This window comes from Ruditapes philippinarum, unplaced genomic scaffold (assembly GCF_026571515.1).
Source record: "Ruditapes philippinarum isolate M1 unplaced genomic scaffold, ASM2657151v2 ctg1745_1_1_1_1, whole genome shotgun sequence".
Classification (NCBI taxonomy): Eukaryota; Metazoa; Mollusca; class Bivalvia; order Venerida; family Veneridae; genus Ruditapes; species Ruditapes philippinarum.
Genome location: NW_026863729.1, coordinates 201451 through 215228, shown reverse-complemented (window position 1 = coordinate 215228; position 13778 = coordinate 201451). Strand labels below are relative to the sequence as shown.

The window sequence follows — 13778 nt, the reverse complement described above, 5'->3', positions numbered from 1 at the left end:
AATATCAACGTTTCTGGTTCGTGTTTTGATGTTGATTGTTTGAACGGGAAACTGTTTGCATCGTTTATAGATCCGGTTAAATTCCAGATAATACAACTAAAAGGTGTGGTCAATACAACTATAAATGCTAATGCTGACGCCAAAGAAATATGCCTGTCGCCAAGGTACATTGCTGTTTGTGGAGACAAACGGTTAATTTATGTATCTGACAAGGAAACAAAACTTATTTTGTGCATAGACAGGAGTGGTAATTTGAAATATTTACAGCAAAGTGTGCAGTTGGATCCAAATGACGTCACTTTCTCTCCGTCTGGCGCAATATGTGTCTGCAGCAGACGAAATCATGCCGTGTATCAGATGACACCAGATTTGCGTTACGTCACGGTGATGCTTGGGGCGAAGAATGGTTTGATATATCCTCAAGCGATATGTTACAATGTAGAAAGGCAACAAACGTATATAAGCAGTGGGAGTGAAAATCCAGGGTTTTGTAATATTATAAAAGTGTTTAAATTTGAAAACAAATAAGTCAATACATCTTGTAGCAAACATGACATTAAATAATGACTACTTAATTAGTATTATTAAAATTTAAAAAGGTATCTAACTATAGTACCTGAAACTGCTATAATTATGTAAAAGACATAAGAATGAATTCAAAGCCTTCATTTTTTATATAATTTAATATCATACTTATAGACTATTCTTCTCCCAAAGGCGATTATATCTAACGTTTTGTACATCGTTTCACTACTAGTTATTTTCAAACATGAGTTATTTTCCCTTAGAATTAGAATAGAAACAAACGAAGTCGCTAGCAACGTGCGATTATGTGAGCAGTTAAAGGAAATCTAAAAAAGGGAGATTACTCGAGAACTTTGAAATCAAAGTTAATTCTAAAAAGGGAGATTAGTCGAGAATAATGAATCAAAACTGATTAAAAGGGTATACATGTAATAAAATCTATAAGGCAGCTTCAATTGTGTCATTATGTTTGATCGTCTGTTTCTGTGAGAAATAAAGAAGTGTGAAAATTCTTATAACCTTTGAAGGCACATAATTCCCCCGAAAGAAATTTAAGAAGTTCAATCATGGTTAAATTATCGTCAGGTAAAAACAATATACCCGGTAATAGCATAGGACAAAATGTGATATCATAGGGTACTTTCAAACCAATTTCTTAATTGAAAAGGTACGCAACGAGTCATTACGTCGTTAATTACAGGGTGGTAATATTGTGATCTAGGTTCATAGGTAGAGCTAACTTTAAAAAGGAGTTGGTCATGATGTGCCTGCTTTAGCTTACCAATCCAAACTTACTGTGACCACAAGGCAAGTAGAACACTTGCTCGTTGTATGTCTACATAAACTGGACCTTTCCAACAATTAAATCATAAGGACACTTTTAAAATTAGCTGTCGCTGTCAGCATAAATCATTGAAGTGTTTCCCTCATTATTTATATGAGTATGTATAATCTTCTGCTGTTTCCACCTTGGCTTCCAATCCGCGTGACCATCACGTGCCAAATTGAAGACAGGTGACAGTGGATAGTACGTTTATCATTAGATACTTCGCCGGAATCTTTGGAGGGAAGTTTAATATTTTATCTGTTGTCTCCTCTTCCTCATATAAACAGTATTGAGTTAGCTCCGACTTGCAGAAAATACAGTCTGGGGCATACACACACTTAATCAGTACTGTGTGGGACACTTATATCATTTTCGCAGTAAATACTGGCACTTTTATCGCTCGCATTCCCGATTTTCTCCCGATGTACATTCAGTAAGCTTCTGCTGCCTCTTGACTATTGTTATAGCCTATAACAACATGACGTATGTCTACATATCGATCTATATCTACTAACTTAGACAACTACATTACAATAAAATATCGTAGTAAAGAAAGAATCACTTAAGATTTCAAAAAATTGTTAGACTGTCAAAGTACCTTTCCACTCGCTCTTTACACAAAATGTAGAGAAGTTTTTGGCTTGCAGCCACGGCTGCAAGCCCATTTGTTTTGGAAAAGTTGTTCCGGTTAGGTGGTTTCCTGCTTACATTTATTAGTGCATGATTGAACGGGAAACCAGCTGCAATCGTGCCAATCGCAACTTTTCGGCCCTTTCCGTCACTCTTCGGATTAATTATAATAGCCGAGGTTGTTCCGATTGCAATCGTGACAATTCGGGCGATTCCGTCATACTGCGGAATCAGACGAAGTAATATTACGGAAATCTAAGCTATTTTAGTTACTTTGGTAATCCCAGTTTGTTTTTATAAATAGGATTTCTATTTTTACTTGATTCGTTTAAATTCTTTTTCAAGACGCAAAAGTTAGTTTCTTTTTTAATTGGTTTTTGTCTTTATTAGTGTTATACAATAGAGAGATCGAATGGTTACTGTAGTAGTATTCCGTCTCCAAAGGGCGGTCCTGCTTACCAAAAGATCGTGACCGAATCACGCAGAATATTAGTGCATGATCAAGTTATATTTAGATCTACTGACATAGTTTAAACGTCTTGGTGAGGTAATCTAAAAATAGCCCATGCATATCATTAACCTTACCACGTGCTGATCTCCTGTGTTTTCGATCATAGATATTTTAGGTGTTACATAGTTGATACATGCTTATTAATTGGTACCACGTAACGAAGTCTTTTAGTGCATTCACTTGTCTCTAAAGCTGCTATAGAAATGAAATTAGCAACTGCCAAAACGAATGACTCTCACTGCGAAAAAAGTGGAAATGAAATGTGCACACTTGTTTCCCTTCAGTACGATAGATTGATCTCCACGTGGGAGCCAATGTTAGTATTTTTACGATTGATTGTTTTCTTTATAAGTTTTATACAATAGAGAACAGATTTCGAATCGTTTTTGACAAAAAATATTCGTTTTTACAAAAAAAGTTGCTACTGTTATCGTCAGCATGTTCCCGTTCAGTTATAATCAGTGACTTTCTGGTCCCTATTTGGTCCAAATTCGCACGCATAACGCTGGTGCTCAAACAAATGGGCACAGGTGCTCGTCCAGTCTAGGGCTTACCCTACATATCCCTTTAAAAGTTAAACTTTTTTTCGAGAAAAAACTATATAAACCCTTTATGATATACAAATACCGTAATTCAAAAATAATTGTGTTAATAAAATGAAACAAAAAAAACCCCCACAATTTTAAAGGGAAGGGATGATGACACAACTGAGCAAGCCTTTCCTTTTAAAAGGAAACTTTATTTCTTTTGTCGGCGTTATGATGAAAATGGTGAGCCATTTAAAAGGGGAGGTAACTGCGTTTAGAAATTGGTACTTATCTGTCGCACAACAGTTTGTAACCATTACTTCCTGTTTTCCTTTGAAGAACTGCATAGAACTATCCCGCTGACTTAAATCCTTTCATGGTAATTTTAAGCAAAGAAAGATTTATTAAAGTACTGGTATGATCCTAAGTTTTTGTCGAGATATATAAAACGAAAATTAATAGACGGTACTCATTTAAGAACGAATAACTTTTCTGGAGCTCCACATAAGTAAAATAAAAACCTGAAAAATAAAATTCTAACGTTGATAATGTAAGGCACTAGAATTAAAAAAAATAGAAAGGATGATACTGAAAATTTTACAGATTTAATATTGAATATCGATTTTTTTTGTGCCATTCTCAACCCGATTTGAGCAAAAAGCGTTTCAATGCTTTTCAGTTTTGGGGGTCTTGTACACAATGAAAATAATTATTCTGGAAACAGTTTTATTGAATTAGTATTTTGTATAGAGATCAAACCGTGCCCATTTCTTTACACTTTGCTATCTTTGACACAAATTATTTCACATTCAGTACTATTTTCTTCAGTTGATAAACACTTTAATAATTAATTTATTTACGCTTTCTACAGATTTTTCATTCATCTCTTAGGCTTAAAGTGCCCTTAAAAAATTATAATAGCCTGCATTAGATAAATCTGATGTAGGTCTATTAATATTTATTCAAAAATATTAAATAATAGCAAAATTATTGATGAATTTATTAAACAATATCAATTTTAGATATTGTGTAAAAGTCAGTTTTAACTTTAATGAGAAGTGAAGCTTACAAATTTAGCAAGTACTTCCTCCTCTTCTAAATACATACAGCGTACTCAGCAATTAAGAGAGAACGTATAATATCGTATAAATAATTTTATTTCCTTCCTTATTTAACATCCTCAGTGATTAATATACGTCGTAAAGCCAAATTATCAAGTATGAGATCCAAGAAGGAGTAGTTGAAAACGTGCGCATGCGCATTTACATGCAAAATCACAGTCAATATGTCTCAAGCATGGTTCATGAATGATGTGACATATATTACTATCACACCTTTATAGAACAAAGACAGAAAGGGTACAGACACAAATTAAGACTTCAAATAAATAAACTAATTAGTAAATAATGATATAAAGAAAAGCTTAAAATTTTTTATGTATAAATACAGGCCCAGGTTATGTTCACAAATTTTGATAATATTTTGATCGAGTTTAATTGACTATAAGGAAACTCATTTGTCTCGTACGGGACCTTTTTTCATTTTTTTCTTTTTTTCTGTTCTTGTAAACAACTGTTGTCCGTTTTCCTTAATTTCATTATAAAAGGAAGATAAAGAAAGCAAATATTAAGTGCAATTATACATAAGCCACAATTAAAACATAACTTCAGTTAAGTGATATTTATTCATTGTCTTTAAAGTAAAGTTCTAGGCTGCATTTAAGGAAACAAATACAAATATTTTATGTATAGCAATGAGCGAAAAGTGTATGTAAGTCGTCATTTTAAGCAATTTACGGAAAATTTTGCGACAATTAATTTACAATTTGTATTGATCAACAGTCAAATTATTCCATTTCTGTCTGTAGAAAGGGAATCGTAGGAATATAATCCATTGATAAAACACGCGCGTGGTTCATCTCGCGCTGCTGCTGCGTGTGGAGTTCTATTTTTAGCACAGACACAGAGGATGCTAGTTTGGCTGTTTTCTACACAAGAGTGTGTAGTTTATTGATGGAACTAAAAAGATATGCCGGATAAATTAGAGGAAATTTTGGGAGATTCAGGAAAGTTACAGGGTAAGAAGATTTATATCAACTAGTTAATTTGTGGTTAAGACTTTAGCCTTTTTCAATTACAGATTACTTAAAAAGACTCAAATTCATTAGCTCTAGTGAGCGTTTTAAGATACTCCTGTTTGTAATCTTACAGTTCTTACATAAATTATGAATAACGCATGGTCATTAAAAAAAATAATGGGCAAACATGTATATATCGACTTTAAAGAATGTATGTTTTGTCCCTTTAAATGCACGATTGCGATCTAACATCATTATATATAACCTTTAAATGCGCATTTGTTGTTCACATAGACATCACAACTTAAACACAGATTGCTGTATTTTAATAGCCGCAAAAAATGCTTGAATGTCATGCCATATAAGTACACTAATTTACGTTAATTTGTGTCACAAAAACAGCTTAACTTGTGATAGCTTTTGTTTATATTTCATTTTCAAGTGCTTATTAAATTACAGACATCTGGCAAATTTTTGCGTTGAATTAAATGTGCTGATGCATCTTTAAACAGCACACCTTCAGGTCAGGAAACTAATTAATAATTATAATAATGATGATGATAATAATAATAATAATAATAATAATAATAATAATAATAAAATAATAATGATAAAAAATAATAATAATGATGATAATGATATGATGATGATGGTATTGGTGGTAATAATAATAATAATAATAATAATAATAATAATAATAATAGTAGTAATAGTAATAATAATAATAATAAAAGTTATAAAAATAATAATAATAATGATGATGATGATGATGATAATAATGACAATAAAGTATGTGAAGTGTTAAGAAATGTATGAAACCTACTCATTCATGTAACGTTTTAACCAGTGAAGTAGATATGTTTTCTATGTCTCTGTTTTAAGTACTGTAATGTTTTATCATATTATTTTGCTATTTTGCAGAGATGTACACTAAACGTGAACGTTTTTTTTTCTAGTTTTCTAATATATAGAATTTCTTCAAAGTCTTTACCTTCACGAAAGTTTTAGACCCTTTTTCTCTCTGTTTTAAAACCATTTTGTTTTTGCTCCTATACAAAATCCTTCATAAATATTCAAACATGTTCACCACTTTCTTATATACGAATACAATGATGTTATATATAAACACATGTAATGATTGAACCCCTTGCTTGGTGATAATTTTGTCTAAGTAAAATGTGGGTGCTAAGTGTACTAGCAAAATGAGATACAGAGCTATTTTATGTGCCGGGCAAAATAATCCGATTCAAAAACGAGATTCTGATCCTGGATCTAAATTTTAATATCAAAATATAGATATAAAACCAAAGGTTTCTCGGCGCTTTGATTGGTATTTCGCAAAAAAAATAAAACAAAAAAACAAAGATACATAAAATAATGCATAGGCAGAAAGTGACGAACGCCTGTGTATAATAGAAATGAAAAAGATAAAGATAAAAATAATTTAAATCATTTGAAGTTTAAGTTTAAAATAGGGAAAAAATGCAAGTAAATAGATAGATAGATAGATAGATAAATAAATAAATAAATAAATAAACAAGAATAAATAAATAAGCAAGAATAAATAAATAAATAAAATAAAAATGATGTTCAAACTTCACTGACGTTTCAAATAAAGTAATATTGGCAATTTTCTTTAAGTTAACTTAGTTTTTTATGAACAAAAAAAGGGCCGTGTCTGGGCTATTCGGCCATTTCAATATTTCTTCCCTTATGAATGATCATCTTTATATGGTGCCAATTACTGTTGTGTGCCAGTTAGTAAATTACATAATAATTACCCATTTGCTGCAGGAATATTTATCTGGCATTGACCGTTTTGTTATTGGAAGTTATCATATTCACACATATGTCAATAGTAACGTGGCCCACCCACAGACATTGTAATGTTTCCAAGACGAACACAAGACGAGTTCTGTGTAATAGACAATGCTAATAAAGGATAATTTGAAACGCCGGCCATTTTTGTTATCAACGTACTGTCCGCCATTACGGGAGTGAAAAAATTCCTGATAGTCTGAGAGTAATAGAAAAATCTACCATTATTAACTTAAAAAATATCCGACACACATGGCTACAATGACACAGCAGGTACTTTAGAAATTACAGGAGCGCGGATGTGGTAACATTGGCTAAATACAAGTCAAATTTCAAGGGCTACCCCCAGCTCTCATATCAAACAGTAATAAATAATAACATTAGTTAAAAGAAATAGGCCCGAAAATTAAAACTATTAATGGTTTATATTTTCGAACACATATAACCGGAAGTTAAGTAGACGAAACTAAGAAGCTATGTATCTGCACTATAAAATGATATTTTTTTTCTACAGGAAAGATGACGCGAGTGATTTAAGTTCAAAATACGGGAAAGTCACACGATGAAGTTGTTTAATGTAATAGATAAAATTATTAGTCTACTATAGTCAGCCAATATAAAGCAAAGTGTACAAAAAGTTTTCACTTTGTTATTCTATAACTTATTAACACATTTCCTTTTTGTAATATCGAGAATTTTATTAAAAAAAAATGCTGTGCTTTAACTGGTAAATTTCCAAGATACCGTTACTTTCAAATAACCATAATCATCCAACATTCACATTCTCTGCTATTGAAAACTATATTTAAGTTTATTAAATCAAAGTGCTGAAAGCACCGAATTAGAATTGAATACTAACATGTACTAAGCATAGTAAGGTACTATATTATAGCGTGTATCTAATGGAAAATGTATGCTTTATATCATGGTAAGAAATTGGTATTTTGTGCATGTCTAAAGTAATAAATTATCAAAATGCCGTGAGAAAGATTCGACATTTTATGCCAGTAGAAATTCTATAATTTCGTTTATAATATTATTACAGACATTTCATTTTATACCAACCTTTTTTGTTAAGCATGAATAATTCACACAAGGCACTGTATAACGTTTTGATAATTTTCATGTACTCATACTTTTTTATTAACGCATGCATTTAGTAATTCAGTGATTACATTTCACAAAGTTCTAAACTTACTAAATTCAATGCTAGCAGGCACTATATAGCCTCCAGGATAATAAGTGTGTAAGCTGATATTATGCGCTGGCTGGTGTAAAGTTCTTCTGTAATGATTCATCAAATTTTTCATTTATTTTAACGCTAGTTTAAAATGAAGTTGTGGATTGAGTAATTTAACAGAACATATCAACGTTTCCTATTGCAGATGTATTTTACTGGTTGCTATGGTGATTTGTGTGATTGCAATACTTGGGCCGACGGAAACAGAATATGCCACGCTTGTACATTTAAATAAAGGGCCATTTCAGAAGCATCCAAAACAGAGCTTTACAGAAAGATCATTCAAAACTGAAGATAAAATACAAGTTACTGATAATATGAAAATTGAAATTACTCATCGTAACTTAGAGTTTTCACAGTTTAAAGAAAATCAGACTTTTTATAAATCAAGTTTAGAACAGCAGCAGCAACTGCAGCAACAACATCAACAACAACAACAACAACAACAACAACAACAACAAGAAAAACAACAACAAGAACAACAACAATTGGAAGTGCGTCATATCGGGTTCCTAAAGGTTCACAAGGCAGCGAGTTCAACCATGCAAAACATTTTCTTCCGATTTGGACTGAAGCGGAATTTGACGTTTGTTTTTACTTCACATCCTAATTACTTTTCCAGAATACCTGAGCGACATTTACCGCTTGTGAAACCAAGACATAGGAAAAGTTATGATATTATAATGTACTCATGGTGTTTTTAAACTATAATGTTTACTCATCCTCCTACCTACTGATACTGTATATATAGCTACTGTTTCGGGACCCTTAGCAAGTGTTTATTTCCGCTGTAAATTACTATACACAGCCTACTCAGCAAATCCAGTACATATCGAAAATCCGCGGGAATAGGTTACAGAAACTTATTCAAAATCCCGAACTATATGATAGGCAATTCTTTTCGTACACGAAAAACGTAATGGCGCGAGATTTTGGATTTCCAAAAACAAACGACGAGGAACGAGTAAACGCGAAGTTAAAAGAATTAGGACAAATTTTCAAACTTGTATTGCTTGTGGAATACATTGAGGAGTCACTTATACTTATGAAGCGGTATTTGAAATGGAACATAAAGGATATTTTATTTGTATCTAATAACGTGTATGGCAAAGGGCAAACAATTGAAGACCTTACAACAAACGACGTTGCAAAATTCAAATCACGAAATAAGCTTGATTACAAAGTATATGATTATTTTTACCAAAAATTCTGGGATCAGTTTAACAAAGAAAGTGATGAAATAAAGTTCGAAGTTTCTCATTTTAAAAATGTTTTGACTGATTTGAATAAATATTGCAATGATCCAACACAGAAAGGCAGGAACGATAATTTATTGCGAGTTGAACAATCGAAATGGAACGAACAGTTCAGTATAAGCTTTGAAGATTGTGAGTATATGAAAAAAGATGAATTAGAATTTATTAATCAGTTAAGGCAAACGCAAGGGAGTGAACTCCGTGGTTAATTTATTGTGTTGGAGATAATCAAGGGTTGTAGGTTTATGTAAAAGAGATAAACAAAAATCTCTCAAAGAAAAGAGTTCTCATTTACTTAAATAATTATCTTTGTAGGAAAAGGAGTAAACTATGATGTTAATGATTATTTAATAGGTAAGGGAGAGAACTATGAAAAATAAATTATTTACTGTGCAAGAGGGAATACTCTAAAATAATGACCTATAAGGCAAGAAAGAGAACTCGCAAAAAATATGTATTAAATTATTTGTTATGCAAGGCAGTAAACTATGAAAGAATTACTTGTCAAGAGAGAGAACTCTGACAGAAAGACTTATTTATTTCTTGTACTATTTCTTATACAAGTACACAACGATATCTTGAACTACTCATTTGCATGGCTTTGTCAATCATATTGAAATGCAAAGCTTGTATCATTCCCTCTCCACTTTGTGCTGGTTTTATAATGGTTTCATAAGATTTATAGAATGCAGATGAAAAGTCAAATCAATTAGTACAGCAACAATCCAACAATTAGCTTATTTCGAATCTATATTTCATCCCGGCAGGTCCGGCAAACTTAAATTCTTAAATTTCCGTAAAATATCTTCATGTAACATTGATATTTTTGTTAATCCGTATGTCATCGCTTGAACAAAGGACGGAAAGTCCCGGGATATGCCGAAGAAACTCGGCATGTTCCAAATAAAGGTTAGCGGTTCTTTTCAATTTGAATCTGTCTAGCGCAGCGCAGAATTTCGTCAAATTTAATGGAGTAATAGACGTGAGTGTATGATATTCTGATATATTCATTGACAGGTTTGTGTCACTTTAAATGTGCCAAGTTTTGTTTTTAGATCATCTCTTTTATATGTAGTCTTTCGGGATTAATGGTTTACAAGGTGATTTGTTTTTGTAGGAATACATGTATTATTATTAAGTTATGTGAATGTTAGTCTAGCGTAGAAATTATATTAAAATATGTGCCAAAATGATATTTTTAGCAACGAATATATTCTTCCTGATTCAGGAACAATTATAAAATATTTATGTAAAATGGTAAGCACTATATTGCAGTTTTTTAAAGTTTACAATGACATTGTTTATCACCAATTATTATTATTATTAACTGTGTTGTCGTGTTAAGCAAGTTTTGTCCTAGTTGAGTTAGACATGATGTTATTTGTAGTTGTCTAAATTTACTTGTTACGATGCTAACACTCTAGACATGTTCTCGTATAGTTGCACACGTTTTAGATCTGAATTTCTAATTTATATAAACACGTTGTTGAATTTTATTTACATAATGAATATTAAAGATTTCTTTTGTGATAAACATTTAATGCTAACTTTAATGTTTATGTGAAATTCATAATGACCATTTTTGCGACCTACAAATATTGAATGCTCGCATTATTTTTTCAGATTTTAACACATATTTACCTAGGATATTTTCGTTAAGATATTTAATAGATTACAATGACCGGAAACAAATGCTTCCTTTGTGAATTAAGTCAAACCAATCTTTATAGTTAAGTATAGTTAAGTTTTGTGATCGTCATGTTGTATTGTAACATTTTTATGTACACTGCTGCTATAGCATAAATATGCTTTTAAAAGTGTGCAATAAGTAGTTAATATATGTGTTGTATTGTTCAAACTATTTTACATGCATTAAATTAAAGCCAGTATTATATTTAACCATATGTATTATATCATTTAACAATGTTTATGTTAAAATATATTTTAAAATTTTGTTTCAGAATTATACAACACATTTATAAAACAGTATTCACTCTACCATGTTCTCTATGGGATTCTATGATGTGTTTTTCTTTAATAAAGTATTCATTTATCTGTATGCAATTTTTCTGTTTTTACCCATCATTGAGATTTGCTGATTAAGCTATAATAAGCGAGGTACTTCCGTGCAGTTTTAGATCACGGAAATCGTCGATGTTAAACGGAATAATACTAAGTGTAATTGTACGTGTAATAAATTGAAAATCAAATGTATTTCTAAAGACACTTGACTTAAATTGACTGATGGTTTACATCACATTACTTGATCCTATGAATTATTGTTGCACTTGTTTTTTTTTGACATTTACATGACATTTGATAGAGCTGTGAAAATTTCTCTAAACATTTTGTGACATTACCACGAAAAAAGCTGCTTGCTTATACTTTACAAAATTCATTTGAAACGGTTTTTTTTCATATAAAACAACGGAGTTTTTTCATGTCCTTAACATATTCTCTTAACGTAGATTCAAACAATTTGAAGTTTTCATTATTTATGTTTCAAAGTCTTCAAAAACCAAACACACTTTTTGACATTGATAGACTGTTGGTTTTGTGTCGTTCTATCAATAATATACTGTTAAATTTACTTCAACCCACGGACTTCCGGCGAGTGAAAAAAGATTGTAATGGTACCCCCCCCCCCTTCGCACTAAACATCTCACATGATACAACCTTTAAAAACATATAATGACTTAATTAATGTTTACCTTCTAAAATAACTTAATAAGATATGTACATTTAATTAGTAACACGTGTATTAGTAAACATGTTTATTATTAATTTCAAACCGTTTGTTGCGCATGTACATTGAGTAAGTACAGTCTACCCTGAATAAAGTAAATTATAGTACATTTGTAACTATATGAATGATTGCAATACGACGAACTGTCATCCAGTTAAAAGACATCAAAAATAAGCTTCTTATAGGATAGAATCAAACCGAACGTTTGATATAAACGTCCGATGTTATTACAGACCAAATTGTTTGGATAGTGAAATAAAAAAGCCGATTTAAGGGGGTTGTTTTTATTCCTCTGCAGAATACTTGACAGAGTGTAATTGATTTTGTATTAGGAGCGGAATTGTCTGCTTCAATATTACAAGACAGAATGCTGCTGTGTTTATAGCCGGCAAATAAATTGTTTTGTGCTGTTTTGTTGTAATAGGAACGTGTAATTAGGAGAGACAAAATATTATATACTTTATTCTCAATGCGTGGTCAATGAGAGGCCGTTCTTTAAGTAAATACAAGTCGAAAAGCATGAAAAATGTTGAAGAAAGTGTTTGTATTTTCTATTTTAACCTAGCTGCTGAAAATAACGATATTTTTTTTTTCAAAACTGTTTGAACGCATCCAAATACACTACAAATTGTATGTGGTAGATATAGGATATAAATTTTTGAGCCACGCACAAGCTGATATCTAGAAGCACAGGATAAAATTCAGTTGTCTTCTAATGTGATAAAGTGTACAAACTAAAATGAAATTCTCCATTACCATCAAAATACATAGATCTTTAAATCTAAGCTGTATTGGGACTTACTATACATTTTCTTTTAAAATTTGATGAACATATTTTTTGTTTAGTTTTTGTTCTGTTTCTATTTTGTCAATATATCAGAATACCTAGGCCATACAAGCTAGAAAAATACATTAGATATACTTAGAAAGAATAAAGTTCAATAATATTGATTTATTTGGATATTCAAAGTATATGAAAAGAAAAGGCGGTTACAAAAACGTGCAATCATAACAAATATGTGCAATACAAGCAACAGTTTTATAGTTATCAAAACAAACTAGAACAAAGAGCAACATGTGTGAAGCCCATTCTTACTTTCATAATCTGTAAAATAGGGGGTTTGAAATTGAAATGTTAGTCTTCATGGGTTTGAAATTGAAATGTTAGTCTACATTCCATCTCTTTAGACAGTCTGTAAGAGGTTCTCCTATTAACCAGAGCAGAAGTGACGCATACTCCCACATCTATAATCTCAATGACACAGGGTATGAAAGTGCAATTTATCATTACATGTAATTAAAAAAAAGTAAAAAAGAAAAATACTGTTTTAAATTTTTTGAAGCGAAACCAATTGTCTGGCATTTGATCATCACGGTGACCTTGACCTTGCGCAGACGCGACAAGGTTTCTTTTTACCGCCTTGTTGAATTGAACATTAGTGCGAAGATTGAAGAAAACCATTCGAGGGCTTTCTGAATTTTTTGTTGTCGTTGGTTTGTGTTAAATGTACAAGTTGAAATGAAATTCTCCATTACCATCAAAATACATAGATCTATAAATCTAAGCTTTATTGGGGCTTACCATACATTTTCTTTTAAAATTTGATAAAGAGTGTTGTTTT

At 31.4% G+C, this 13778-nt stretch overlaps 1 protein-coding gene across 1 annotated transcript; it reads left to right on the top strand.

Moving 5' to 3' along the window:
• Positions 1 to 9073: 9073 nt before the first annotated feature.
• LOC132723161 (galactose-3-O-sulfotransferase 2-like) lies at positions 9074 to 9619 on the top strand. The gene has a single exon (XM_060707836.1). It carries the CDS (start codon positions 9074 to 9076, stop codon positions 9617 to 9619), a length of 546 nt encoding a protein of 181 aa, XP_060563819.1.
• The last annotated feature ends 4159 nt before the right edge of the window (positions 9620 to 13778 follow it).

Coding starts and splice junctions, on each gene's coding strand:
- LOC132723161 (XM_060707836.1), top strand. CDS start 9,074: ATGGCGCGAGATTTTGGATTTCCAAAAACAAACGACGAGGAACGAGTA.